Below are 27,372 nucleotides of genomic sequence, written 5' to 3'. Positions count from 1 at the left end.
AATTTTATTTTATTAAAAATATTTTTTTGTACATTTTCAAACAGGCTTTCTTTAAACTTTCCACTTTTAGCTCTGCAAATGTATTTAACCCTTTTTAACTGTATTTAACCCTTAACCCTTTTATTTTTAATTATGTTATTTACTGAATTGTAATATTTATAATATTTTATGTATTATTTATAATTTATTAAAATTGTTTTAGCGCAATTGCAATATTAGATAACAATGAAAAAGATCAATATGATCTTATAAATAAATGAATAAATAAATAAATAAATAAATAAATAAATAAATAAATAAATAAATGTTTTCCAGTTTTACAGCGAGTTCTATGGGAATGACCAGTGACGTCAACTGCGCTTGCGCATAAACAAAAAGCCAAACGAAACTAACATTTAAACCCACAATCAACTAGATTTGTTCGGAAATTAAATTTAAACGTCGGAATCGTGTTACACAGATTAAATAAATCAGCAGCCACTCAAACAGAGACGCTTCAAAAATTCTGAGTCACTCACAGGATACGTTAGCCTGTGCCGCCGCTAGAGGGTGTTATGGGAAATGTAGTTTTCACAGTTCTAGAATGTTGAGGCAGCAACGAGGGGATGATGACGTGTAAAACTACAACTCCCATGTGTCTTCCTCTCGGCAGCCGCCGCCGTGTTGATGTTCGTGTAGTGCACTGTTGATGTTTTGGCTCAGTTGGAGAGGCGTGACGTTTAATGGTAGATTTACACAGAGGACGTTTGCCTTCTTCCTTTCTTTCGCTGCAGTTTACCTCTAAAACAGGTAAGGGCCACATATAACGCAGCTAATGCAGTTAAAGCCATCTTTAGCAGGACTGACAGACTACAGAGACTCACTCATGTTTCGCTGTGTGATTGTTAGAGGCAGTGTTTGGCATTTTACAACAGTTCAGCTCACGAACTGAATCAAATGTTGAGTGTTGGGCGTTATAAATCTAATTTTAGATTGTGGGAATGTCCTGCCTCGATTTTATTTGCCTGAATAAGATGCAGTAAGACGTATTTTGCAATAATAATCGCTCAATATGTAGCTCTCTGTTCTTGCATGTTTATCGTCGTATTTAAAAGAATAACAGAACAGTTTTATTGCATCATCCAACAATCTATAACAGAGGGTTTCAGTTTTGTAGATTTTACAGACTCCTAAATATGACCCGGAGACCCCATCTTAAAATGTAAAAGGCAGCTATATATATTTTTGAATAAAGACTCAATTAATACTGTGAACAAATATATTATATTATTATAAATAAGTGTAAAATATTTCTTGAAAATATTTAGTTTCTGATATGTTGCGTTAGCACTGTACTATGAGAGGTAGGCCTATTAGATAACATTTTATTTATTTTATTTTTAGCGATTTGTTTATTTATTTAAATCAAATTTAGTTAAATTTAATATTTTTATTTATGTATTTATTTAAATCAAATTTAGTTAGATTTAATATTTTTATTTATTTATTTAAATCAAATTTACTTAGATTTAATCCTTTTATTTATTTTTTTATTTATTGCATATTTCCATGGACCCTCTTTTTATTTATTTATTTATTTATTTATTGCATATTTCCATGGACCCTCTTTTTATTTATTTATTTATTTATTTATTTATTTATTTATTGCATATTTCCATGGACCCTATTTTTATTTATTTATTTATTTATTGCATATTTACGTGGACCCTATTTTTATTTATTTATTTATTTCATATTTCCATGGACCCTCTTTTTATTTATTTATTTATTTATTAATTTATTGCATATTTCCATGGACCCTCTTTTTATTTATTTATTTATTTATTTATTGCATATTTCCGTGGACCCTATTTTTATTTATTTATTTATTTATTGCATATTTCCATGGACCCCTCTTTTTATTTATTTATTTATTGCATATTTCCATGGACCCTCTATTTATTTATTTATTGCATATTTCCATGGACCCTATTTATATTTATTTATTTATTTATTTATTTATTTATTGAATATTTCCGTGGACCCTATTTTTATTTATTTATTGCATATTTCCATGGACCCTATTTATATTTATTTATTTATTTATTTATTGCATATTTCCGTGGACCCTATTTATATTTATTTATTTATTGCATATTCCCGTGGACCCTATTTTTATTTATTTATTTATTTATTGCATATTTCCGTGGACCCTATTTTTATTTATTTATTTATTTATTGCATATTTCCGTGGACCCTATTTTTATTTATTTATTTATTTATTTATTTATTGCATATTTCCGTGGACCCTATTTTTATTTATTTATTTATTTATTGCATATTTACGTGGACCCTATTTATATTTATTTATTTATTTATTTATTTATTGCATATTTCCGTGGACCCTCTTTTTATTTATTTATTTATTTATTTATTTATTTATTGCATATTTCCGTGGACCCTATTTTTATTTATTTATTTATTGCATATTTCCATGGACCCTATTTTTATTTATTTATTTATTTATTTATTGCATATTTCCATGGATCCTCTTTTTATTTATTTATTGCATATTTCCGTGGACCCTATTTTTATTTATTTATTTATTTATTGATTGCATATTTCCATGGACCCTCTTTTTATTTATTTATTTATTTTTACATCTTTCCATGGACCCTCCAGCGCTCCTTTGCGGTCAGTTTGAAACCCCCTGATCTATAACACTAACAAGCACCTAAATATCACGAATTAGATGCTTTTGCACCCATTAAGATCTGTCTGAGCATTTCAGTATTCATTGGTTTTGTTTGGATGATGTGATATATGTGCAATGGCTCTGTTCTTCTGCTTTTTTGGATGGTTAACAAACCAGAGTGTGTTATTTTTGCTAGCTCTTCCTGAAAAACAAACCAGTGAAACAACCAGATGCTAGTTTTGACTCAGATCTGTGGTTTTTAAAGAAATGCTTCACCCCGAAATGAAAGCACTGACATTATTTACTCCCTCACGCCTTTCCAAACCTGCATGCCGTAACAGACTCTTCATGAACTCTTGCATATTGAATGCGATGGTTTAAGGGTTTAAAAAAGTTTAGCATGAAGTTAAACCAGAATGCATCAGATTTCTTTATTGTGTCTGTAATTCTTCTTGTTTGTGGAAACCTCTGTTTGTACAAAAGCAGAATAATCATTTACCAGTGACAGGGTCAACCTGACATTTCCATCCCGTAAATGAGCATTCATTACTGAGGACAACAACATAAGATGAGACTTGAAATAATGCAGTTTGCAGACTTTGCATAGCCGAAGGTGTGTGTCTTTTTCAGTCCATGTTTCTGTTGTGGTTATTTTTGTCCTGTAGCTGGCTGAGAGATGTCCGACAGCTCCAGTGACACGGAGTCGTCCTGTGGATGGACAGTCATTAGTAATGAGGTGATTCACCTTTTATTGCTTGGATCAGGTTTACTTCTAATCTCAGTATAAATGCTTTCTGGGAGTTATTCTTTTACAATCCTCTGCTGGGTGAAGAACACATCCAGGGAATAAATTTGCTCCTAAATCTAAAAATAGAAATAATAAATTATATATTGCGTAAAGAAAATTAAGTCTATTTTTAGGACTTTTTTTTTTTTTTTTTTGCAATTTGGCATTATTTTCAAGACAATAAAACATTTCCATATTTTTTATTGATTGATACTCATTAGATACTTTTTTTTATTTTGGGTTGAAATATTTTTAAATATGATTGTGAGATTAACTCACAAGAAATTAATGATTAAAAAATTATAAAAATATACAAACACTTCTAAATTATGGTAATTGTACCTTGATAATATATATATATATATATATATATATATATATTTATAAATTATGTGTAATTTATAATGTAAATTATAAATTCTATACATGTATATGTAAATTATAGTTACATTATTTTCATGACAATGAAGCACATTTGCACATTTTGGATTGATACTCTTTTCTTATTGAAATAAGACACATTTATTATAAAATAAAAATATACAAATATTTATAAATTATATATACTGTATGCATACACACTTTATATATGTATATATATATGTATATGTATATATATATATATATATGTAAGTTGTTTTTCACTTCATTGTTTTTCATACTTTTAAAAGCTTAACACACAAGCCATAGTAACTGTGTGTGTGTGTGTGTGTGTGTGTGTGTGTGTGTGTGTGTGTGTGTGTGTGTGTGTGTGTGTGTGTGTGTGTGTGTGTGTGTTTTATAGGGTTCAGATATTGAAAATCTGGGGCCGGATAACGCCGGAGAGTGTGAGGATGAAGCGGTTGGCCACACTCTGGACGTACCTGATGGTGAGGATGTCACGCACTGTGTCATGTAAAATTAATAAACACAAAACTGTTTATGTTGTTGGAGAGGGCAGGTTTTGTGGCATGATTCTATCGATTATAGCTGATGTAGAATGCAGTATTAATGTGTGGTGTCATCAGCACACAAGAGTGGTCAAACAAGTTTGAAATATTTGAGCTTGTTTTTTCAGCCAAGCAAGGTGAGGAGAGTTTGAGAGAGTCCTCACTAGACCTCACACTGAGAGAGGAGGCGGAACCGGCCCGAGAGGTGCGATTAAGCCTGAAAATCACCTCCTGTCGTGTGTTGTTGTTCTGCAGAGAGGAGTTTTCCAGTAATCCGGCTGTTTTCTTGCAGGCGGGTGGAGAAGAACATGTGATCCTTTGCTCCTCCAGTGAGAACTCTGACATCATCACCCTGGCGGACTCTCAGGAGGCGGAGATTGACACGTGGGTGGAGCCTGTAGCTAAGGAGGCGGAGGAGGAAGCAGGAAGTGAGGAGCTCTATCTCGGAAGCTCGTCGAGCAGCCAGTACACGTTTAGAGAGTCGGAGACAAGTGAGTGGAAAAGATGTTTACATGCAAATGAACGTCCTGATTAGCAGCGGGATTGTCTTTAAGCTGGACTTTATGAATTAAAGAAAAGAATCATGTTGGTGTTAATCACAGTTGAGTTTTAATTGAGAATGTTTGGCTTGCACTCGATTTATTTACTAAAAGAAAGATAGCGATTGAGCATGCAAAACCCAAAATTACAATAAGACTTATGATATATATAAGCAGCTTATGATCTGGTCTTAATGGTGAAATATTACAATATTAATATTTTTTATTTAGCAATTAATAATGTAATAATAATTATACTAATAATTAAATTTTTGTCTAAATCTAAATAAAATATACATTTTTAGCAAAAAAAATATCAAGCTTGTCTGATGATAAAACTACACTTCCCATGATTCTCTTTGGTAGTGCAGGAAAGATAAAATATGCATCAGTTGCACATTTCAAATATACATCATTTACTCTTCATTTTGTTTTACCAAGCTTCATGTATTTGTCAGTTAGTGAAAAAGAAAAAAAGAAAAATGAAACTGCACAATGCATCTTTTTTTTTTTCCTCCATCCAATATAATCACTTGAATGCACATTACATCGTAATTTCGGTTTCCAGAGTTTGCGAAGTCGGAAAGAGGGGCTTTCCAGGTGAACTTGAGCTTGATTTTTGTTTTATACATGTGACCTCTGACATCTGTCATCCATCTGTCATTTGCGATTATCCTGAAAATACTGGGTGAATTCCCAAGCTGCTTGAAAAAAGGGTGGTGCCGTGGTGGGAAAGTTTCAGATTTTCCTAGAAATATGCCTTGAAATTCCCAATGTGTTGATTGTCCCACTGTATCCATGTGTTTCATCTCATAAAGAAGTGTTTGGGTCATATTTCAGAAATGACATGTGATGCTTAAACGTTAATATTTTGAATATCCGGTGTCATTCACTTCCAACTATTGCTGCTTGATATTGCAAATTGGTTTGTCTTACCGTGTTATTTTAATGAACTATCTATCTTAATTATGAACACACTGGTTTGTAGTGCAGACAGTTTTACTGTTTACTTTCACGTTGTTATTCTTCTGGTTATTTCCCTTCAGCGGCTAATGAACTGGAAGTTTTGCACATTCACAAAAAACAGCTTACTTCCACACTGATAAATAAGGTGGAGAGAAGCTTATTTCCGTTACAGAATAATAATGAAAAGAGGTAATTGTGATAGTTTTTTGGTGAGATATTGCAAGATATAAACTCACAATTGTATGTAGATATAAATGTGCAATTCCGAGAAGAAAAGTCTGAATTGTGAGATATAAACTTGCAATTGTGAGAAAAAAGTCCAGATTGTTTCTGCCATGAAAAAAGAGTAAAAAAAAATTAATTGCGACTTTTGTCTTTAAATTCAGACTTTTTTCCGTGCAATTACGAATTGTAAGGTGTTAACGTTCACAAACTTGTAATTCTAAGAAGAAAAGTCTGAATTGTGAGATATAAACTCGCAATTGAGAAAATAGTCAAGCTGATTTCCACCAAGACATTTAAAATAAAGAAGGTAATTGCCGCTTTTTTATCTCAAAATTCTGACTTTTTTCCTCAGTTTTGCGAGTTTATATCTCACAATTATGATTTATATTTCTAAATTCTCAGAAAAATAGTCGGAACTGCAAGAAGAAAAGTCAGAATCGTGAGATTTAAACACAATTCAGACTTTTCTTCCAATTTGTGTTCCAATCTCGCAATTTTCAGAAAGTCAGAATTGCAAGATAAAAAGTTGCAATTGCCTATTTATTTTTTGCTCCATGGCTAAAAATAAGCTTCCATGCATTTCTTAATAATTCTTAATAATAATATTATGCTTAATTTTATTGCAAAATATAATGAAGGTGAATATAACGCACACATTTGTACGAGTTTTCATGACATTCGCCCTTATTATAAGACACAAAGACATGTTCGTCTCTTTCCCGGAGCAGCAGCAGACTGGTGTTGGAGCAGATGGGGATTTTCCAGGACGCTGTGGGAATATGGCAGCCATCTGCACAGCTCTCTCTCTCTCTCAGGTGCTCTGACATGGGACCGTGAGCGTGTTGTGATCAGCATGCTGATAAAGCTCTGAGGACCGTGAGCGTGTTTGTGAGTGATGTGGCAAAAATAGGTTCTGCCACAGTAACCTGGCTGATGAAATGCCCGGCCAATAGCTGTGAGAGTAAATAACACGTGTGAAGTGTGTGAAAAAGCCACATTAATGTGTTTGTTTGACCTACATTTCTGCATGCTGTCAACTGTGTCGTAAATCCATTTCTCGACTAGACTGTGAGCTAATTAGTATCGGGTCATTCTGTCTCAACTCAAAGCATGCAAGTCTTGTTGTTTTGATGGTTTTTTTGTTTGAATTATTTAAGCAAATTTATTAGTCAAAAGTTTGGTAACATTACTATTTTTAATGTTTTTGAAAGAAGTCTCTTCTGCTCATCAAGCCTGCATTTATTTGATCAAAAAATACAGAAAAAAACATTTAATATTGTGAAATATTATTACAACTTAAAATAATAGTTTTCTATTTGAATATACTAAAAAAAAAAAAAAAAAAATTATTCCTGTGATGCAACGCTGAATTTTCAGCATCATTACTCCAGCTTTCAGTGTCACATGTAACATCCAGTCTATCACATGATCATTTAGAAATCATTCTAATATTCTGATTTATTATGAGTGTTGGAAACAGTTCTGCTGTCTAATATATTTGATGAATAAAAGGTTAAAAAGAACTGCATTTATTCAAAATAAAAATAAAAATTCTAATAATATATATTTTAATAATATATTATCTTTACTATAACTTTTTATCAATTTAACACATCCTTGCTGAATAAAAGTATTGATTTTATTTAAAAAAAGAAAGAAAAAAAAATTACTGACCCCAAATTACTGACCAGTAGTGTATATTGTTATTACAAAATATTTATATTTTAAAAACATAGCTTCTTTTTTTTTTTTTTTTTTACTTTTTATTCAACAAAGTATCCTAAAAAAGTATCACATGTTCTGAAAAAAAAAGCAGCAGAACTGTTTCCAACTTGATAATAAATCATCATCTTAGAATGATTTCTAAAGGATCATGTGATAATGATCCTAAAAATTCAGCTTTGCATCACAGAAATAAATGATAATTTAAAGTATAATACATTTTTAAAACAATTATTTTAAATTGTAATAATATATCACAATATTACTGTTTTTTCTGTATTTTTGATCAAATAAATGCAGGCTTGATGAGCAGAAGAAACTTCTTTCAAAAACATTAAAAATAGTAATGTTTCCAGACTTTTGACCTGTACTGTATATCTAAATATCCTAACAATGTTTTCTTTTGGTATCTTCATTTTAAGGCCCTATATGCTTTCCAGACACATTTCAGTGTGTCTCCTTGATTAAATTGTTAAATTTTCAGTGGTCTAAGACCAAATGTGGGTCACATTGCATACAGCTGATACTTTTTTATTTTAAAGAGGAATGTCTGAAGAACAAATCACGCTGAAACTAGAAATGTATCTTGTTTCTCTCTTATCAAAACAATTGCATAGAACATACCTGTCTGAGTGCCAAAAATAACCTTTTCCCAAAGTTTGCGTGCCTGTAACTCAAGAAGTATAAAAGGTATCATAATATCCTTTTAGATGTTAATTCTTAAGAAACGTTTCTTTTGTTATCTTAATTTTTAAAGCCCTGAATAATTCAATCCCAGATATAAGGGGATATCAATGTGACTCAGAAGTCCAAATTTTCACATTTAGTTTTTGGCCAAACTAAACAGTTTACTCTTGCAACCATATTGAGATCCCAGTATCTCTGGAATTGAACCATACATGGTCTGGAAAATGAAGATACCGAAAGAAAAGTATGTCATTAATACTCTTAACTTAAGACCCAAAATCTAAAATGGCATTAAGATATCTTTAATACTTCTTGAGTTACAGACATGCCAACTTGAAAATCGCCTTTTTTCCATTTTTAAACTGTCATCGTTGGCATATAATGCAACAAAGATTGCTAAAGTCAACAGATTTCACAAATAGATCGACCAATCTCTGTGGAAAAATAACATAATTATGCTGCAGTCTTTCTTAAGTCATTTTTACCACCATGTGATCTGTGGCTTTCATCACTATTTATGTTTGTCTTCTGAAAAATAAATAAATAAAATAACAAAATCAAACATTTGAGCCGGGGAACTTTCTGAATATTGGTTGATTTGACACAAAATGACCCTTACGCTTAAATAAAAGTGATCAGATGCATCTTTTTGACCTGCTGGACGAGTTTGTAGGATCTTGGTTCCTTCAGGTGTGTTTCCAGTGTGCTTAAGTCATTTCCTCCCTCTGTGTGAAGTATTTCCAGTAGCTTAGCAGAGAATACAAAGCAGACATTCACAAAGCGTTAGGCCTGCAGCTGTGTTTGTGGAGCAGTCGTGTGCTGGTCTAGTCGATTAGCTCGTTGCGCTAGCGTAAACAGGTCTGCATCGTGGCATGTGAAGTGTGTTTTGCGAGCGTGTGTTTGCTGTAAGTGACCAGAAATGAGTTACAGGAGACATCTCTGCACACGACGTTTGTCAGAAAGTGATTGTGTGTGTGTGCAGGTTATGCTATTTGTTCCCCAAAAAAGGTTAACCTCACATAACCTTCATCTATCTATCTATCTATCTATCTATCTATCTATCTATCTATCTATCTATCTATCTATCTATCTATCTATCTATCTATCTATCTATCTATCTATCTATCTATCTATCTATCTATCTATCTATCTATCTATCTATCTATCTATCTATCTATCTATCTATCTATCTATCTATCCATTCACATATTGCTATTTATTCATTTCATTAACTTACTTTCAATATTTACTTATTGTTAATTATTTATCTCTATTTTATTAATTTATTATTAATGTATTATATCTATCTGCTGCAGTTTATTTTTATTAATAATATTTTTTTACTCTTTATTTATTTTAGTTTACTAGTTTATTGCTATTTATTTATCCAGTCATGTACATATTGCTATTTGGTTTTATTTGATTACGTATTGACATTTATTTATTTATTTTGCTATTTATTTATTTACTTGCTTATTGCTGTTTATTTATGCATATTTTATTTCTATGCATGCATTTATTTATTTATTTGGTTACTTATCGATTGCTATTTATTTATATATTTACTTTTTGCTGTGTATTTATTGCTATTTATTTACTTTTGGCAATTTATTTATTTCTATAGTTATTTACTGCTGTTTATTTATTTATTTATTTCACACTTCCCAGTGGTAATTATAATTTGCTTAATTTAAGAACAACAGACGTCAATGGGACGTCAGCACCATGTGTATGTGTGTGTGTGTGTGTGTGTGTGTGTGTGTGTGTGTGTGTGTGTATTAATTCCTTCGGGCTGTGTGTGTTTTTATCCATACTCAGTTTTCCCAGCGGATCAGCCCGTGCAGCGAGACGGCGGTAACAGCAGCAGTGAGGATGAGGATGAGGAGGGTGAGGTGAAGGCCAGTCCTGTGGTGAGGAGACGCAGAGTGAGGAGGAGCACCGCCGGCTCAGAGCCTGGAGACCCCCAGGAGCCCCACAGGAGACAGCAGGAGGTGCTGCGTCTCAAAACAACTCATCACTCCAGCATCCACTCAGTACAAATCAGATATGAGCACACAAATACAATTAATAATAGTTTCTATTTTATTATTATTATTATTTTATTTTAACATAATACTTTAGCTGTTTTAATTTGCAACTAATAATGTTACTACATGACAGATATAAATTCATTAACATGCTTTCACTTGAAAAACAATCCTATTAGGGCTGCACAATTGAACGAATTTCTAATCTCGATTACGGAAGCCACAATTACATAATCGTTCAAAGCAGCAATTAATCGTTCAAAGTCCACTTATGTTATTCTGCATGCTTATGATGCTTTTTTTCTTCCTACATGTTATCTTAAGGGTCTTTCCATTGGTTTCATTTTAGTTTTAGTATATCATTATAATATCATGCATATTTGTACCTTTTTATTTAAAGAAGAAGAAACCAATCCTATGTATAGTTGACATTTGAGGCTTAATACTATAGAAAAGCAATAAAAGTTTTTCAGCTTGTTTATTTTCATATAAAAATATGGCATGCAGTCGCTTCAAACAAAGGTGTAAACATCAGTCATTTAATCGGAATTAATAATGTCAGTTACAGTTTCAAAGGAATAATCGACAATTATGATTTTTGTCATAATCGTGCAGCCCTAAATCCTAGTATAAAAAGACGGTTATTTTTTTTAGTAATTTGTTTGTGTTTTCATTCTAATTTTATTGTAGTTTTAGTTGATTAATAATTTTTTAATTATATATATATAAATTTTAGTTATTTTAATATATCAAGTTAAACTAAATGAAAATGAGAAATATTCCCTAGCCAACTAAGTTTTAGGGTTTTTAATTTTATTTAATTTTATTTAATGTAATTTTATTTAATTTTATTTCAGTTAAAGTTTATTTTATTTCAAATGACAAAAAATTTGTTTATGGTTTTACTCATGATTATTTATAGAAATGGTTTACAAATAATTACAAATAATTGTGTGTACTGCACTGTTTTAATGTAAATAGATAACATTTTTATTCAAAGATATAATAATGATACCAATAAATATAAATTCAAAATTAAAAATATTTAAAAAAATAAAAATACTTTGGCTGGAAACGATGGACATATTTGATGCAACACATTATTGATTTATTAAGACCTGTTCAGACTGTTCAGCTAAGATCTTCTGAAAGCTCATTTATGTTAGTCAGCACCAACATTAATTGTGCATGTCCTGAAACGCTGCTTGTGATTCTACATCAGGCTGTTGAGGGGCTAGCAGTCCATCCGGAGGGCCGTGCTGCTCGGCAGAATCAGGGTCCCGTCAGCGGCACCCTGAACAAATGCATCCTGCTAGCACTGCTCATCGCCATCAGCATGGGCTTCGGACACTTCTACGGTGAGTCTGTCTTATTCACGTGCTCTTCTTATTAACCCTCAAAATGCACATCATTCTTTTTTTTTTCACACCTGTTGACCAACCATTTCAGCATGAAAAATTGATTTATTTTTTTCATCTGAAAGTGAAAGATTATTCAAGTAATATGAATTTATTTTGGTCAAAAACTTTTCAGAGTAACATTTATGTTGTTTTTGATTTTTTTTTTTATTAATATGTGGGGTTTTCTAGCAACCATGAGTTAAATTCCATTCATTCCAGCGGGTTAATACTAGAAATTCTCAGTTTATATGTTCTTATAAATATCATACAGTGATATATTCAAATAAGATTTCTCAAAAAAAATAAAAAAAATATTTATGTATTTTGCTTCATAGTTTTTTTTTGGTTTGGTTCATATGTAATTTTAAATTTCAAAGCATTTCTTAAATTTTAAAATTAAAGGCAGTGAAAACATAGTAACATTCAGAACTCCATCCACTCATTAATGAGAAGTTGCTTATCAGATACAGTATGGTTTTAGTTAAAAAATATTAAGTTATGACTGTTTTATTAAGCAATGATTCTTTGGGGTCCAATCGGACCTGGAATGCAAAAATCATATACAGATTTTAATTGCATTATAAGGGATTAAATGATCTAAAGTGGAACTCTAGATTGTAATTTTCCTTACTGAACCAGAATGTGTGCGTGCGTGTGTGTGTGTGTGTGTGTGTGTGTATGTGTGTGTATGTGTGTGTGTGTGTGTGTGTGTGTGTGTGTGTGTGTGTGTGTGTGCGCTCCAGGCACAGTCCAGATTCAGGAGAGGCAGAGGATCGTGGAAAAGAGTCGCGTGAATGAGCTGGAAGCGCCGTGTAAGAGAGAGCTGGATGTTGTAAGTAAGGTCCGTCAGTCACAATCCACACACTGAGCTTTACTTCTGAGAGAAAAGCTTTGTTACTCATTCAAACACTCATTTTACACCAGAGAGGGATAATATGAGCATTCAACTAAAGTTTGAATCCAGTTTTCTGGAAATAGCTCTCTGTGTTTTCTGATTTCTCCTTTCGTTCTCATTGGTGAACTTTGTTTCAGCTTTTATTGTCCTGTAGCTTTTCTGCTGATAATTTCCTCTCAGATTCAGCTTTAGATGCTGAGATTTAGTGTCCTTTGTCTTACTCTTGTGCTTGTTTATTTTATATCTAAATCACTTATGCTAAATTGTTGTTGTTGGGCTTTTTTTACATTCCCTGGCTCAGTCTAATGTATGTCTGTTATTGCTAATTATTAATCTTTTATAAATCTTAACTAGTTTTATGTAGTTTTAGATGAGCATTATATATGATTTTCTTTATTTCTGAAGCAGTTTATACTTTTAATTTAGGAAGGATGCATTAACTTGATTAAAAGCAGTAAAGACCTTTGAAAAGTTACAAATTTTTTTTTTTTTTTCAAATAAATGCTGTTCTTAACTTTCTGTTGGCTGCTGAAAATTCAGCTTTGCATCACAGCAATAAATTACATTTTACAATATATTCACATAGAAAACAGTCTTTTTAAATAGTAATAATATTTTGCCATTTTACTGCATTTTTGATCAAATGAATGCAGCCTTGGTGAGCAGAAGAGACTTTAACAAACATTAAAAAATTCTCCAGGCTTTGAACAGTAGAGTAGCTCTTCCTGGGCGTCATTCTCACGTCAGTCTCCATACGTTTAGGAAGTGGTTGAGAATCTCAAGGAAGACCTAGAGGAAAAGCAAGACATGGTGATGTCCCTCATGAACGTGATGGATAAGATAACTAAAGAAAACCAACATCTCAGAGTCAAAACAGGGAAGAGTTACAGGTAACCTGAATGCATTATTGTTTCCTCTCAAAATCTCTCGTGTTTTGGGGGGCGACGGAAAGCAAAGTATGGCTGCAACAAAATTCACCAATTTTTACTGTTCGTCAGTGTTGTTCTAGTATCATTGAGATACTATAATAGTTAAGTCATTTGTAGATCGATTTCCTCAAAAAGTGCTTGAAAAAAAAAACACTTAAAATACTCATCCTTCAGGAAGTGACATCATTTATCACAGCTTTCCCAAACGGGGGTTCATGATTTGATATATATACACACAATTTTTGTATTTTCTGATTTTCCGATTTGTTTAGTTTTAGTTAAAGTTTTAGTAATTTTGTAGTATTTTATGGTTTTAATTAGTCACTGATTTTAGTTTTCAGTTTAGTTATGCGCGCGGCGTTTTAGTACATCAAGAAAAACGGGGAAGTGTTGCCCTCACAACTAGTTGAAAGAAGGGTTTCATAGTTAACCAAAACTATCCCAAAAACCATAAAAAAAAAAAAAAAAAAACATTTTTGTTAGTTTAAATAAAATAAACATTAGTTTTAAAAAAAATATATATACATATAAAAGAACCTTTCTCATTTTCATTTAGTTTAATCTGATGTTCTAAAATTACTAAAACTAAAATAAAATTTAATAAGAACTATATAGACATTTTAAAAAAGTGATGATTAATGACAAAAGCACGCAACAAAAATGAAAATAAAAAAATACAAAAACAAAAACTAATTCAAAATGTATTTTAAACCTGTAATACTATCTCAATTATATTAAAATAACACTGGCTGAAGTAAAATACAATTATTTATTTTTTTATGGCTGAATAACCCTTCTGGTTGTATCTACCTTATTTTTAAATATGCGAGACTTCTGGTGTCATTCACTTCTAGTTATTTTACTTGTACACAAACAGTACAGAATTGTTCAAAATAATAGCAGTACAATGTGACTAACCAGAATAATCCAGGTTTTTAAGTGTATTTTTTATTGCTACGTGGCAAACAAGTTACCAGTAGGTGCAGTAGATTCTCAGAAAACAGATTATAAGAAGAATTAATAATATGCAGGATTGTTAGTATGTGCGATTGTTTGAGATGTGTGTTTAGTTGAAATGGGTGTTTCTGCCATTGACTGTACAAACTCAAAACTATTTTGTACAAACGTTTTTGTTTCTAGAATTTAGCAATCCTGTGAATCACTAAACTAATATTTAGTTGTATGACCACAGTTTTTTAAAACTGCTTCACATCTGTGTGGCATGGAGTCAGCCAATTTGTGGCACCTCTCAGCTGTTATTCCACCCCATGATTCTTTAACAACATTCCACAATTCATTTACATTTCTTGGTTTTGCTTCAGAAACAGCATTTTTGATATCACCCCACAAGTTCTCGATTGGATTAAGGTCGGGGGATTGGGCTGGCCACTCCATAACATTAATTTTGTTGGTTTGGAGCCAAGACTTTGCTCGTTTACTAGTGTGTTTGGGGTCGTTGTCTTGTTGAAACAACCATTTCAAGGGCATGTCCTCTCCAGCATAAGGCAACATGACCTCTTCAAGTATTTTGACATATGCAAACTGATCCATGATCCCTGGTATGCGATAAATAGGCCCAACACCATAGTAGGAGAAACATGCCCATATCATGATGCTTGCACCACCATGCTTCACTGTCTTCACTGTGTACTGTGGCTTGAATTCAGAGTTTGGGGTCGTCTCACAAAACTGTCTGCCCTGGACCAAAAAGAACAATTTTACTCTCATCAGTCCACAAAATGTTCCTCCATTTCTCTTTAGGCCAGTTGATGTGTTCTTTGGCAAATTGTAACCTCTTCTGCACATGCTTTTTTTTAACAGAGGGGACTTTGCGGGGGATTCTTGAAAATAGATTAGCTTCACACAGACGTCTTCTAACTGTCACAGTACTTACAGACTGTCTTTGATCATCCTGGAGCTGATCATTGGCTGAGCCTTTGCCATTCTGGTTATTCTTCGATCCATTTTGATGGTTGTCTTCCGTTTTCTTCCACGTCTCTCTGGTTTTGCTCTCCATTTTAAGGGATTGGAGATCATTTTAGCTCAACAGCCTATAATTTTTTTGCAGCTCTTTATAGGTTTTCCCCTCTCCAGTCAACTTTTTAATCAAAGTACGCTGTACTTCTGAACAATGTCTTGAACGACTCAGGCCTTCAAATGCATGTTCAACAAGTGCTGGCTTCATCCTTAAATAGGGGCCACCTGATTCACACCTGTTTTTTCACAAAATTGGTGACCTCACTGAATGCCACACTGCTATTTTTTTTTAAACACACCCCTTTCAACTAATTGCCCAATTGCACAGCCTTACGAGCGTGCATATTATTAATGCTGGGTCTTGTTTGTTTTCTGAGAATCTACTGCACCTACTGGTAACTTGTTTGCCATGTAGCAATAAAAAATATACTAAAAACCTGGATTATTCTGGTTAGTCACATTGTACTGCTATTATTTTGAACAATACTGTATGTTATGCTGCTTTATCGTGTTATTTTCATGATATGCTTTTAGTTATTTATCTAATGCTAATGCATCAGAAGTCTCGGATATTAAAATAATAGCTTAATTCCACGTTCAAACATAAAGTGAATACTTGAAAATTCATGGGAAATGGCAACAGTAACAGTTCGGCTTCCTGTTTGAAAACACAGGCCCAAAGACAAGATTTATACGTGCAGCTGACGCAAACCAAAAGCCAAATGGAGTCTCGGCAGAAAGACCTGACCACGGAGAACCAGCATCTTAAAGTCACTCTGGAGCGAGGAGAGGCGTCTCTGTCGGCTCTGCAGGAGGAGCTGCGGTCCCTGCGGGGACAGATACGAGAGTTAGAGGAGCGAGGAGCCGGGGCCGACTCCATCCTCTCCCAAAACGAGCGACTGAAGGGCCACCTACAGGAGGAGAAACAGAAAGCACGCAGCTTCATGAGCCAACGGGAAGCGCTGATGGCCGAAGCCCAGGAGCTGCGGAAAGAGCTCGATAAGGAACGGAAAGTGACAGACAAGCTGAAGGAGGAACTGGAGGAAATGAGGAAAGAGGAGGACATCGAGAGCAAGACGGATCCCGAGACCGAAGACCTGCAGGCGCGACTGCAGGAGCTCGAGAACAAGTTGAAGTTCGAGCAGCAGCGCTCCGATCTTTGGGAGAGACTGTACGTGGAGTCGAAGGAGGAGAGAGCGAAGGGCGACCGGGACATGAAGACCAAGATTCCCAAGGATGGGATGCTGGGAAAAGTGAAGGAAACCTTCGACGCGGTGAAGAACTCCACTAAGGAGTTTGTGCACCATCACAAGGAGCAGATCAAGAAAGCCAAAGAGGCGGTGAAGGAAAACCTCCGGAAGTTTTCCGACTCCGTTAAATCGACGTTCAGGCATTTTAAAGACTCGGCTTCGAACGTCTTCAGGCATCCGAAGAAATTTCACGACGCCAAACCCGAGCATCACACGTTTCGGCAGGAGCACGGAAACAAGCGCGCCGAAGACTGGCAGGCGCAGAAACCTTTACACCGACATCCTCGCAAATCGACCAGCGACTCCGTTCACGCCGATCGCAACACGCGCAAACCCGGCGCTCAGAGAGACCACAGCACCACGGGACAGAAGACGCCGCCCAAAGGCTGTTCGGGAGTGTTCGACTGCGCCTATCAGGAGTCCATGAGTCTGTTCAACAAGGCCATGGATCCCATCCCGCGCCGACGAGTTAACGAGCTCCTGCGCAGCTATTTGCATAAAGAAGTGGGGCATTTCCACCACTGGAGGGAGCTGGAGAGCTTCATCGATAATTTCTTCCATTCCCTTCTTAACGGCGTCTTCATTCACGACCAGATGCTGTTTACGGACTTCGTCAGCGGCGTTGAGGATTACCTCGAGGAAATGGACGAATATCACAGCCTCAGCGACGACGTGTTCGAGGATCTGGACGACTACATATACCGCCACATATTTGGAGATACCTATTTAAAATACTTTGGGCCGAGGTAAGCTGTTTTGTGGTGTCAAAATAATCTTATTCAGAGATCCAGCTAGTGAAATTATAATCTAACTCGGCATAATTTGCATATGACTTCATTTTCTTGATCAGGAATTGATCCTTAATTAAGCTCCGCCCCTTATTTACTGATGCTTGCTTAATGTTTTTTTTTTTTATTAAAGACGTTGTTAAATTATGCAGTAATGTGTTTTTAACGTTTCTTGAACTAGGGTTGCAAAAAAAAAAAAAGTGGAAGATTTCCGGAAAGTTTCCAAAACGTTCCAGAAATTTTGGAAACTTTCCAGGATTTTTTTTGGGGGGGAAATTTCAGGAATTTTCAGAAACTTCTGAAAATTTTTCCACCTCTTTGCAACACTATCTACAACACATTCCCTGTGGCAACTTTAATAATTATCAACACTTAAATGATCTGAATCCACATGTAAATTAAATTAAGTTACACTACTTATTTATTTTTAGTGTTGATTTATTTTAGTGTTTTTTTTTTTTTACATAGTATTAATTAACATTTTGGATTATAATTTATTTTTATATTTTCTGTTTTCATTTAAAGTAATTTTGTGCTTTTGTCATTTCTATTTTAACGTTTCTATTTCATTTTTAAAATTCAAAAAAATATAATTTTATTTTATATTTCTATTAAATTTTTATATTTTGTCATTTTAATTCTTCAACTTAAAATTACTTTATTTCAGTTAGTTGCCAAAGCAAAATTTCAAATTTTAAAGCCTTTCAAGTTTAGCTTCATCTAATATTTATTTTATTTCAGCTTTATTTAAAAAATTATTTTAAATAGTTGTGGTTTTTGTTAATTATTTAACAACAATTAATTAACAACATAGCATTATAATAACATTTAAATACAAAAAATATATATATTTTTTAGAAATAAATAAATAAATAAATTTGGAAATAAATACTGTCCTCTATGAATACCTTGTGTCACTGTTAGAAGAGAACATTTATTGTATTTTTAAGATTTAGACTAATTTATTTATTTTAAGATTTAGACTATTAAAACACACAAATCATTCATATAGACAAGGCTTGCTGCGATAGTCGATGTTACCGGTCTTAAGCCGCAAAATCCCGTTTGCATCACTGCCCACAGCGGTAGATTTTTTTATAGTAAAAAAAATCATTTATTTCAGTTAGAGAATAGACACTACAATTAAAGGTTAAGATTTAGTTTTGAAACAAAATGCACCTGTTTGGCAATATTTTAGATTTTGAAAAGGCTGTTGACTTTTACCGTTTATTTAAAGTGATTTTTTATTTCTTTTATTTATTTGGTTAGTGTTTGCTGGGTTTTACTGTATTTAAACTTTGTGTAACTTATTTTATTTTACATCAAGGTGTATGCCGTGCCTCCAAGCTTTTTTTTTACTCATGCTAATAAACGTTCTATGTTTCGTATTTATTTGTGTTTTTATATATATATATATATATATATATATAAGTGTAACATTTATTTTATATTAGGCCCTATAGCATGGTGTATTTTTATTCGGTTTGAACAAAAGTTCTGTGTTTAATATAAGTGAGTTGCACCGTTTTGTTGTTGTCCATTTAAGCAATTGATGCAGAATTGCAGTAAATTCAAAACTTTATATAAAAGTTATATAAAAGTGAAGGAAAGTGAGGAAAAGAGAAACCCCAATGAACCTCACTGTCACAACCCTAATATAGACATATACTGTATATGGACATATATACTTATATTAACATGTAAAAGCTTGTCTGATAACGTTATGAATATAAGTTTAGCATTTGAAAAAAATACAACAAATAGAATATTACATCTGATCAAAATAATTTGGAAAAATAATATTGTGTCACTATTATAAAAGCAACATTTATTGTATTTTAGAGATAATTTCTGAATAATAATGTTCAAAACTAATAAAAAAAAATAGTAGTTTTATATTATATACAGTTGTAGACTTTCCATTAAAATGCAAAAGCTTGTCTGATAGCATGGCGAATGGCAGCGTGTGCAGAGCTAGGGTTGGTCAGTAACGGGTGATTTCTTCTTGTCTGTAATAATTTTTGTGATAACTTGTTTTGTTGTTAGTTTGCTTTTTGGTATCTGTTTTTTTTTTTTTTGTTTGTCTGAGAAACAGTATGGTATGCATTTAGCGTACGCATGAGTCAACCACGCATGAGGCTTTGTGGCAAACCCTAAACAATGTCCTGTTTGTAAATTTGCAGTCGACCCTTCCAAGGGCCGGGGTCGAAGGGCAAGGCGTGGCGTCACTGTCAGCGGCAACAGAGGAAGCAACATCAGCCTCGGCCTCGCCCTCAGAGAGCCAAGAAATGGAGCCAATCAGGACGCGACCCCAACCGACAGTTCGCGGATGTCAAAATAGAGCTGGGTCCCATGCCCTTCGATCCCAAATATTAGAAGAAACATTTCAGTACTTCTTAATATTGCTCCTAATTTGTTTGTTTTGTCCTGGAGAAGGTTTTTTTTTTGCACAGTGAATGTTGAATGATTTCTAGTGTGTTTCTCTTTCTGCACTGCGGTGCATCCAAACTGCACTTTTTAGCAGATTAGAATTAATTCTAGGTATTTTTAAGGCATATTTATGTTCCCCATTCCCTGAAGTTATGCAAAAAGAATTGGAAATTAATTACTTACCTAAAAAAAAAAAAAAAAAAAAAAGCACTTTATTTTGTTGAATTTAAATTAATTATGAATGTTTCTAAACAAAAAAACTTGATCATAAAACTAGATCAGAACAGAAATGTATGTTTCATTTTGCTTAGGACCAAATAACCAATACCAAAATACATGATATTGAAATTATTTTCATCTGAAAAGTTCAGTAGATTTAAAAGATTGTTGAAAACATTGATCTTTAATATAAAAAATAACTTTGAAGTAATCTGGTTTGACGAGTTTCTGCCGTAGCGGTTTTATTTGAACATGCACATCTGTAGAAGGTATGATTTAAGATTTAGTTTCACTATTTTCCCCTCTTTTTCTTGTCTGTGTGGCTGTCGGCTTAATTACATTCCTTGTTTGGAAACGATTTAATGTAATTGCACACAAATGCACCTAAGCTGCTTAATGTTGCACTTAAAGTCTAGAATAAAAGTCTTTCACTGCTTCACTGATGATTGTCCTCCTGCTTTGAGCTGAAATAGACCTGGATCTTACACTGGATAAGCGTTGATGAGCGTGAAATAAAAAACTCTGCATCTAAGAGAGTTAAAATTCAACTTTATTTAGTCTTCAGTTCAGATCCTCTCGTGTATATCAATATGTTCCTTCCCACGCGACCTTCAGGAAAATGAGTGTGGAATATTTCAGCTTTTTTGGCAAATCGGTTTTCCTCCAGGAATGATGAAATCTCCTGAAAGAGAACGAAACAGACTCGGTGTTTGATCAAACCTCTAAAAGTAAGTGCGCACGTATTATTATTTTGCAAACTGTGTAAACATTTAGTGATGTGATGCAACTGCACTTCATTGTTTGGGATCTTCTACCTTCTCCAGGCAGTCGAACAGCAGTATATGTGAAGGTAACGTGGACTGAGATGGGAGATCTGAGATATCACTTTACTTGGAGCCTTCATATATAATGCATTGTAATTCATTTTTAATGCATTAATTATGCCTTGTAATGCAACGTATGATCTCATCTACAATTCTTATCTACTCACTTTGACACCTTTAGAATGTACAGTACAGACCAAAAGTTTGTTAATTTACTGTTTTTTATTTTTTTTATGTAAGTTTATTTTGTTGTTTTAATCATTATACACTTGATCAAAAAATACAGAAAAAAAAATTTAATATTGTGATATATTATTACAATTTAAAATAATTGTTTTTAAATTTATTATTCTTTAAATTATCATTTATTTCTGTGATGCAAAGCTGAATTTTTAGGATCATTATCACATGATCCTTTTAGAAATCATTCTATATGATGATTCATTATCAAAGTTGGAAACAGTTCTGCTGCTTAATATTTTTTCAGAACATGTGATACTTTTTTAGAATACTTTGATGAATAAAAAGTAAAATAAAAAAATAAAGAAGCTATGTTTTTAAAATACAAATATTTTGTAATAACAATATACACTACTGGTCAGTAATTTGGGGTCAGTAATTTTTTTTTCTCTTTTTTTTAAATAAAATCAATACTTTTATTCAGCAAGGATGTGTTAAATTGATAAAGAAAATATATTATTAGAATATATATTATTAGAATTTTTGAATAAATGCAGTTCTTTTTAACCTTTTATTCATCAAATATATTAGACAGCAGAACTGTGTCCAACACTCATAATAAATCAGAATATTAGAATGATTTCTAAATGATCATGTGATAGACTGGATGTTACATGTGACACTGAAGGCTGGAGTAATGATGCTGAAAATTCTGCTTTGCATCACAGGAATAAATTTTTTTTTTTAAAGTATATTCAAATAGAAATACAAAACTATTATTTTAAGTTGTAATAATATTTCACAATATTACTGTTTTTTCTGTATTTTAAATAAATGCAGCCTTGATGAGCAGAAGAGACTTCTTTCAAAAACATTAAAAATAGTAATGTTTCCAAACTTTTGCTCTGTACTGTACGTATAATGCATTTGACAAACGACCAATTTCAGATTCAACAAGGAATCTGCAGATATTAAAATGCATTTTAAATATTACAATAGTTACGATTATTTATGAAAAGATATAATGAATTATAAAGTTATTCATAATTTGTTATAATGCATTATAGTGCACCAACTATGCATTTAAATGACATTATTGGAGATATAGAGAGATGAGTAATATTTTATATCATTTTATGTAACTATCTGCTGCACTGTTATAAATATCTCTCTGATGTACATAAAAAGCATCAGAATTTCATCTTACTTTTACCATATAAATATCAGCACCTGCACCAAATTGCATATTTTTGATCAGTTTGGCCCTTTGAATAATAGTGAGATGTTTTTACTACATATTCTGACTATATGAGCCATAAAAGCCTCAAGTATCAAATATGATACGCATAGATGTAGATGGTCACCTGCAGAGCGGTGTGGAGTGACACGGCATGAGGAACAGCAGCTCAGGTGAGCTCTGAGAGTCGCTGACGTCACACAGTTGCTGCAGGTCATGCATGACGTCCAGAGGTCCACGCTGTTGAATTAAACCCGTATATAACGCTGGAATCAGACTGAAGAGCAGCAGCAGCAGGTTTCCTCCATGCTTGCAGCTTCGCTAAAGACATGCCTGTCAATGCAAACGCATGAAGACCTTCCGAACGCTTTCAAATCTACACAAACGGCTTAATGTTCGTGCACTCACCGCTAAATATCATACAGAGTGGCAGCACTGGATAAACAAACCGGAACTCCTTGTGTGCAAGCAAACTGCAAAACATATTTAATGAGCTAAATAAAATAGATTTTTGCATGCTCGTCCAATGTTATCTCTGTGTACACTACCGGTCAAACATGTTTTTTAAAGAAGTCTCTTCTGCTCATCAAGGCTGCATTTATTTGATCAAAATACAGAAAAAAAACCTAATCTTGTAAAATATTATTACAATATAAAATAATGGTTTCTATTTTAATATCCTCTAAAATATAATTTATTTCTGTGATGCAAAGCTGAATTTCCATCATCATTACTCCAGTATAAAGTGTCACATGATCCTTCAGAAATCATTCTAATATGCTGATTTATTATTAGATATTATCAAATCTGCCAAATATTTTTTTGGAAGCTGTGATACTTTTTTCAGGATTCTTTGATTAATAAAATGTAAAAAAAAAAGAAAAAAGAAAAAAGCATTTATTCAAAATATAAATATTTTCTAACAATATAAATCTTTGCTATCACTTCTTAACAATTTAACACATCCTTGCTGAATAGAAGTTTTAATTTCTTTCAAAAAAAGGAAAAATAGAAATTTACTGACCCCAAACTTTTGAACTGTAGTGTATATTGTTAGAAAATATTTCTATTTTAAATAAATGCTCTTCTTTTTAACTTTCCTTTCAACAAAGAATCCTGAAAAATCCTGAAAAAGGTATCAGGTTCCAAAAAAAATATTAAGCTGCACAACTGAAAATAAATCAGTATATTAGAATGATTTCTGAAGATCATGTGACACTGAAGACTGGAGTAATGATGCTGAAAATACAGCTGCACATCACAGGAATAAATTGCATTTTAATGTATATTAAAATAGAAAAACGTTATTTTACATCATAATATTTTTCCTGTATTTTTGATCAAACAAATGCAGCCTTGATGAGCATAAAAAAAAACTTTGTGTCTCAGTGCACATGTAAATGGCTGTAGTCCATAAGACGGTTATCACCAGGATTCTGTGCTTTTTGGTAGCCAGCGAACATCCGTGCAGGAAGAGAGGAAGGTGCCGGCCGAGCACGACCGGCAGACCCTGAGTGAAGTACCAGTGCCACGGATGAGCTCCGTAAAACACCGCCACATTGTGCAGCACGTTAAACTTCAGGAAGTTCCACTGGACCAGGATCCACTTCAGAAATACAGACAGTGTGAGCGTAATGATGCTGAAAACGATCAACTTCACACTTCAGTCTGTGCCTGAAAGCTTCTTGCTTTTATTAAAAAAAGTGGGAATCACATGAAGACTGTAAAAAAACAAGTCCAGTGCATATTTAACCCACAAATTATAATTTTGCATAACGAAAATTAACCACATTTTACTCCCTAATTCGTTTCACCACGAAGCGTCCAGATGTTTAAATGTTTTTTTTTTTTTGGTAACATATCTTTAAACTTCTATATATTTTTATTAGTAACACACATCATAATTTATTATTTTTATGAAAAGTGCAGTTCATTATTTGTAGCTGTTATTAACTAAAAAACAAACAAAAAAAGTTTATTAAAAATAAATTGGAAAAAAGATAGTGTTAAAATGTTTTATTTTTTTAGATAAAAACAAAAAGTTTAAGTGCTACAATTACTAAAACTGAAATAAAAAAACAAAAGCTACATTAAAATATTAAAAATTAAAGCTAAAAAGAAATAATAAAAAAACTCAACCTAATAAAAATTTCTAAAACTAAAGTTAAAATGAAAACTGTAAACATAAAAACAGTGAATTCCAAATAATAGTACATAAATAATACTAAAATAACTAGTTTTGTCTTTTTGGGTTGAAATATGACCTGAGCATGATCTATTTCACTCTAAATAGGTAGTGTTTAGAAATAAAGAATAATGCATTTGTCGTTTTAGGCTCTTTTCACTAGAACTAAACACATTATAAGTATACAAGTCACAATACACAAAACATAAAATTAAAAAATACCTTTCTGTAGAACACGGAGTCTATTAGTGTTGAGACACCCAGTGCAAGAGCCCTGCACACACGATGGAAACATCAGTGAATATACAGTAGACTAACGCAGATCATCACCAGCATCATCCAGACTGTAAATTACACGTGGAAACAAATGCAACATTTACGCAATGGGAAAGCATCGCCGTGTGATGAGCTTCAGCTTGAACACAGCTGACAGAAATACTGACAGAAAACAGCACAACTGAGTCAAACCAGCACGAAAGCATTCAAACTAATGCCTAACATCTTAAAGGAGTAGTTCACCTAAAACATTATATTTGCTAAAAATGTGCATCCAAGATGAAGATGAGTTTGGTTTTTCATCAGATTTGGAGAAATGTAGCATTTCATCACTTGCTCTGCAGTGAATGGGTGCCGTCAGAATGAGAGTCCAAACAGCTGATCACAATAATCCACAGCACTCCAGTCCAGCAGTTAACATCTGGAGAAGACAAAAGCTGAAACAAATCCAAGATTAAGACGTTTTTAACTTCAAACTTTCCATCAATCCCTAATAATTTTTTGTACAGTGAAAAAGTCGTCTGATCTGAATCAGGAGAGAAATCTGCACCGATCAAGCACCGGTCACAAGCCAAAACAGCTCTAAACAAATATGTGGTTGGATTTGATGTGAGAGGAGAACAGAAGATGGATTTTTTTCCACTGGTGGAAGCGTTTTTGTGGATTATGGACTCGCGTTTTAACAGGAAGCAATGGTTTGGGGTTAAAAACGTCTTAATGCTGGATTTGTTTCAGCTTTTGTCTTCTCCAGATGTTAACTGCTGGACTGGAGTGCTGTGGATTATTGTGATCAGCTGTTTGGACTCTCATTCTGACGGCACCCATTCACTGCAGAGCAAGTGATGCAATGCTACATCTCTCCAAACCTCATGAAGAAACAAACTCATCTGCATCTTGGACGGCACATTTTCAGCAATTTTTAATTTTTAGGTGAACCATCCCTTTAAGATCGTCGTCTTACTGTCCATCTGGCCACATCTGGAGTTTCCCACCGCAGGACGAGGTTGTACAGCTTCACGTCGGCGTACGCAGCCAGCAGCGCCTGGAAGACACGCGGCACAAACACCTGCAGGAACAAACACCCGTCAGAGAACAATATTATGCTGATTAATAACTATATAATGCTGTTTTACTTTTCATTTTGGTTCAAGTTTGAGTCTTATTAGATCTATACATTCCCCAAATTCTCATTAACAGCGTATTAAATTCATTGCAAGATATACTATCATCTTTGATATATACTGTACAATTTAAATGCAATACATATATGATAAATACAATTTAAATATACATTTTTAATTTTTATTAGGCAGCAGTGAGAATTTAGGGGGACAGAATGCAGAAAGAAATTTTAAAAAGACACATTTATTCATTTTTATGATTAAAATAAGTGCATAAATACATTTTATGAATAACTTCAGTGCAAGACGTACAACCACGACTGATAAATTACCACTGAAAAGTAATAATTTATATGATGAATACAATTTAAATTTATATTAAGAAACAAAACTATTTAAATATATATTTTAAATTTTTTTAGCAAGTGGAAAAGAGGACTTTGTGAGGAAAATCTACTTAATTATCATAATAATAATAATAATGTCACCATGCAAAAAATCTTAATAGTCCTAAGAAATAAAATGCATCGTCTCATATCGTTTGATTTTGGGTTACCTGAACTTGTATTTTATTTCTGTTTCGTGATTAATTTAATCATTTCAAATAACTGCATGTACACAAAACTGCTTGAGATATTAAGACAGAAAATTACAGCACTAAAGAAAATCTGAATATTCATGTTTACAGGTCCTAGAATTTAACATGGCTTTATTTTTCTATTAGTATTGTTTAAAGATGAGTAATTATGACTTGTCTTCTCATGAAAACAGGTTTATCTGTAAAGTAAGGCTAATGCTGGCAGAGTCAGACTCTCACTGAGTGTTTGTGGTCTGTGCTGTAGAGCATGGAGCTCCTCTTCCTCAGTCTCACTGATTCACACGAAGACTTCTGCTTGAAGCGCTCTCGAATCTTCTCCATGTCTCCACATGAGCCTCTGATGGGGTTTACACTTTCGCATTTTAACTCCAGCCGCGTGTGTTCATTCTGAGGCGCGTTTATTTCCGTGTTTGGGTGGTGACGTCGCGCGTGACCTCATGAATATTTAATGAGGGCGTAACAACAGACTTTTAACGAGAAAAAGTGAATGATTTTAAACTAATCTAA

General features: G+C 33.2%; 1 protein-coding gene and 1 pseudogene across 3 annotated transcripts; one reads left to right on the top strand and one right to left on the bottom strand.

The window, feature by feature from the left end:
* The first annotated feature begins 634 nt into the window (after positions 1-634).
* ccpg1 (cell cycle progression 1) lies at positions 635-20,887 on the top strand. Of its 3 annotated transcripts, none has more exons than XM_042775725.1 (11): positions 635-789; positions 3,340-3,410; positions 4,246-4,330; positions 4,519-4,595; positions 4,683-4,881; positions 6,849-6,935; positions 10,348-10,520; positions 11,779-11,914; positions 12,700-12,788; positions 16,432-17,753; positions 19,979-20,887. In XM_042775725.1, exons 2-11 carry the CDS (start codon positions 3,351-3,353, stop codon positions 20,169-20,171), a joined length of 2,421 nt encoding a protein of 806 aa, XP_042631659.1. In that variant the 5' UTR covers positions 635-789; positions 3,340-3,350; the 3' UTR covers positions 20,172-20,887. The 3 variants fall into 3 exon arrangements, with proteins under 3 accessions (XP_042631659.1, XP_042631657.1, XP_042631660.1); XM_042775723.1 differs by having other exon boundaries at positions 12,700-12,797; XM_042775726.1 differs by lacking the exon at positions 6,849-6,935 and having other exon boundaries at positions 12,700-12,797.
* On the bottom strand, positions 20,750-27,288 carry LOC109109999 (annotated as a pseudogene).
* Between the last annotated feature and the right edge of the window lie 84 nt (positions 27,289-27,372).

The sequence above is a fragment of the Cyprinus carpio genome, chromosome A18 (assembly GCF_018340385.1).
Source record: "Cyprinus carpio isolate SPL01 chromosome A18, ASM1834038v1, whole genome shotgun sequence".
NCBI classification, from domain to species: domain Eukaryota; kingdom Metazoa; phylum Chordata; class Actinopteri; order Cypriniformes; family Cyprinidae; genus Cyprinus; species Cyprinus carpio.
The sequence above is the reverse complement of the archived record's forward strand: the minus strand, read 5'-3'. Positions and strand labels throughout refer to the sequence as shown.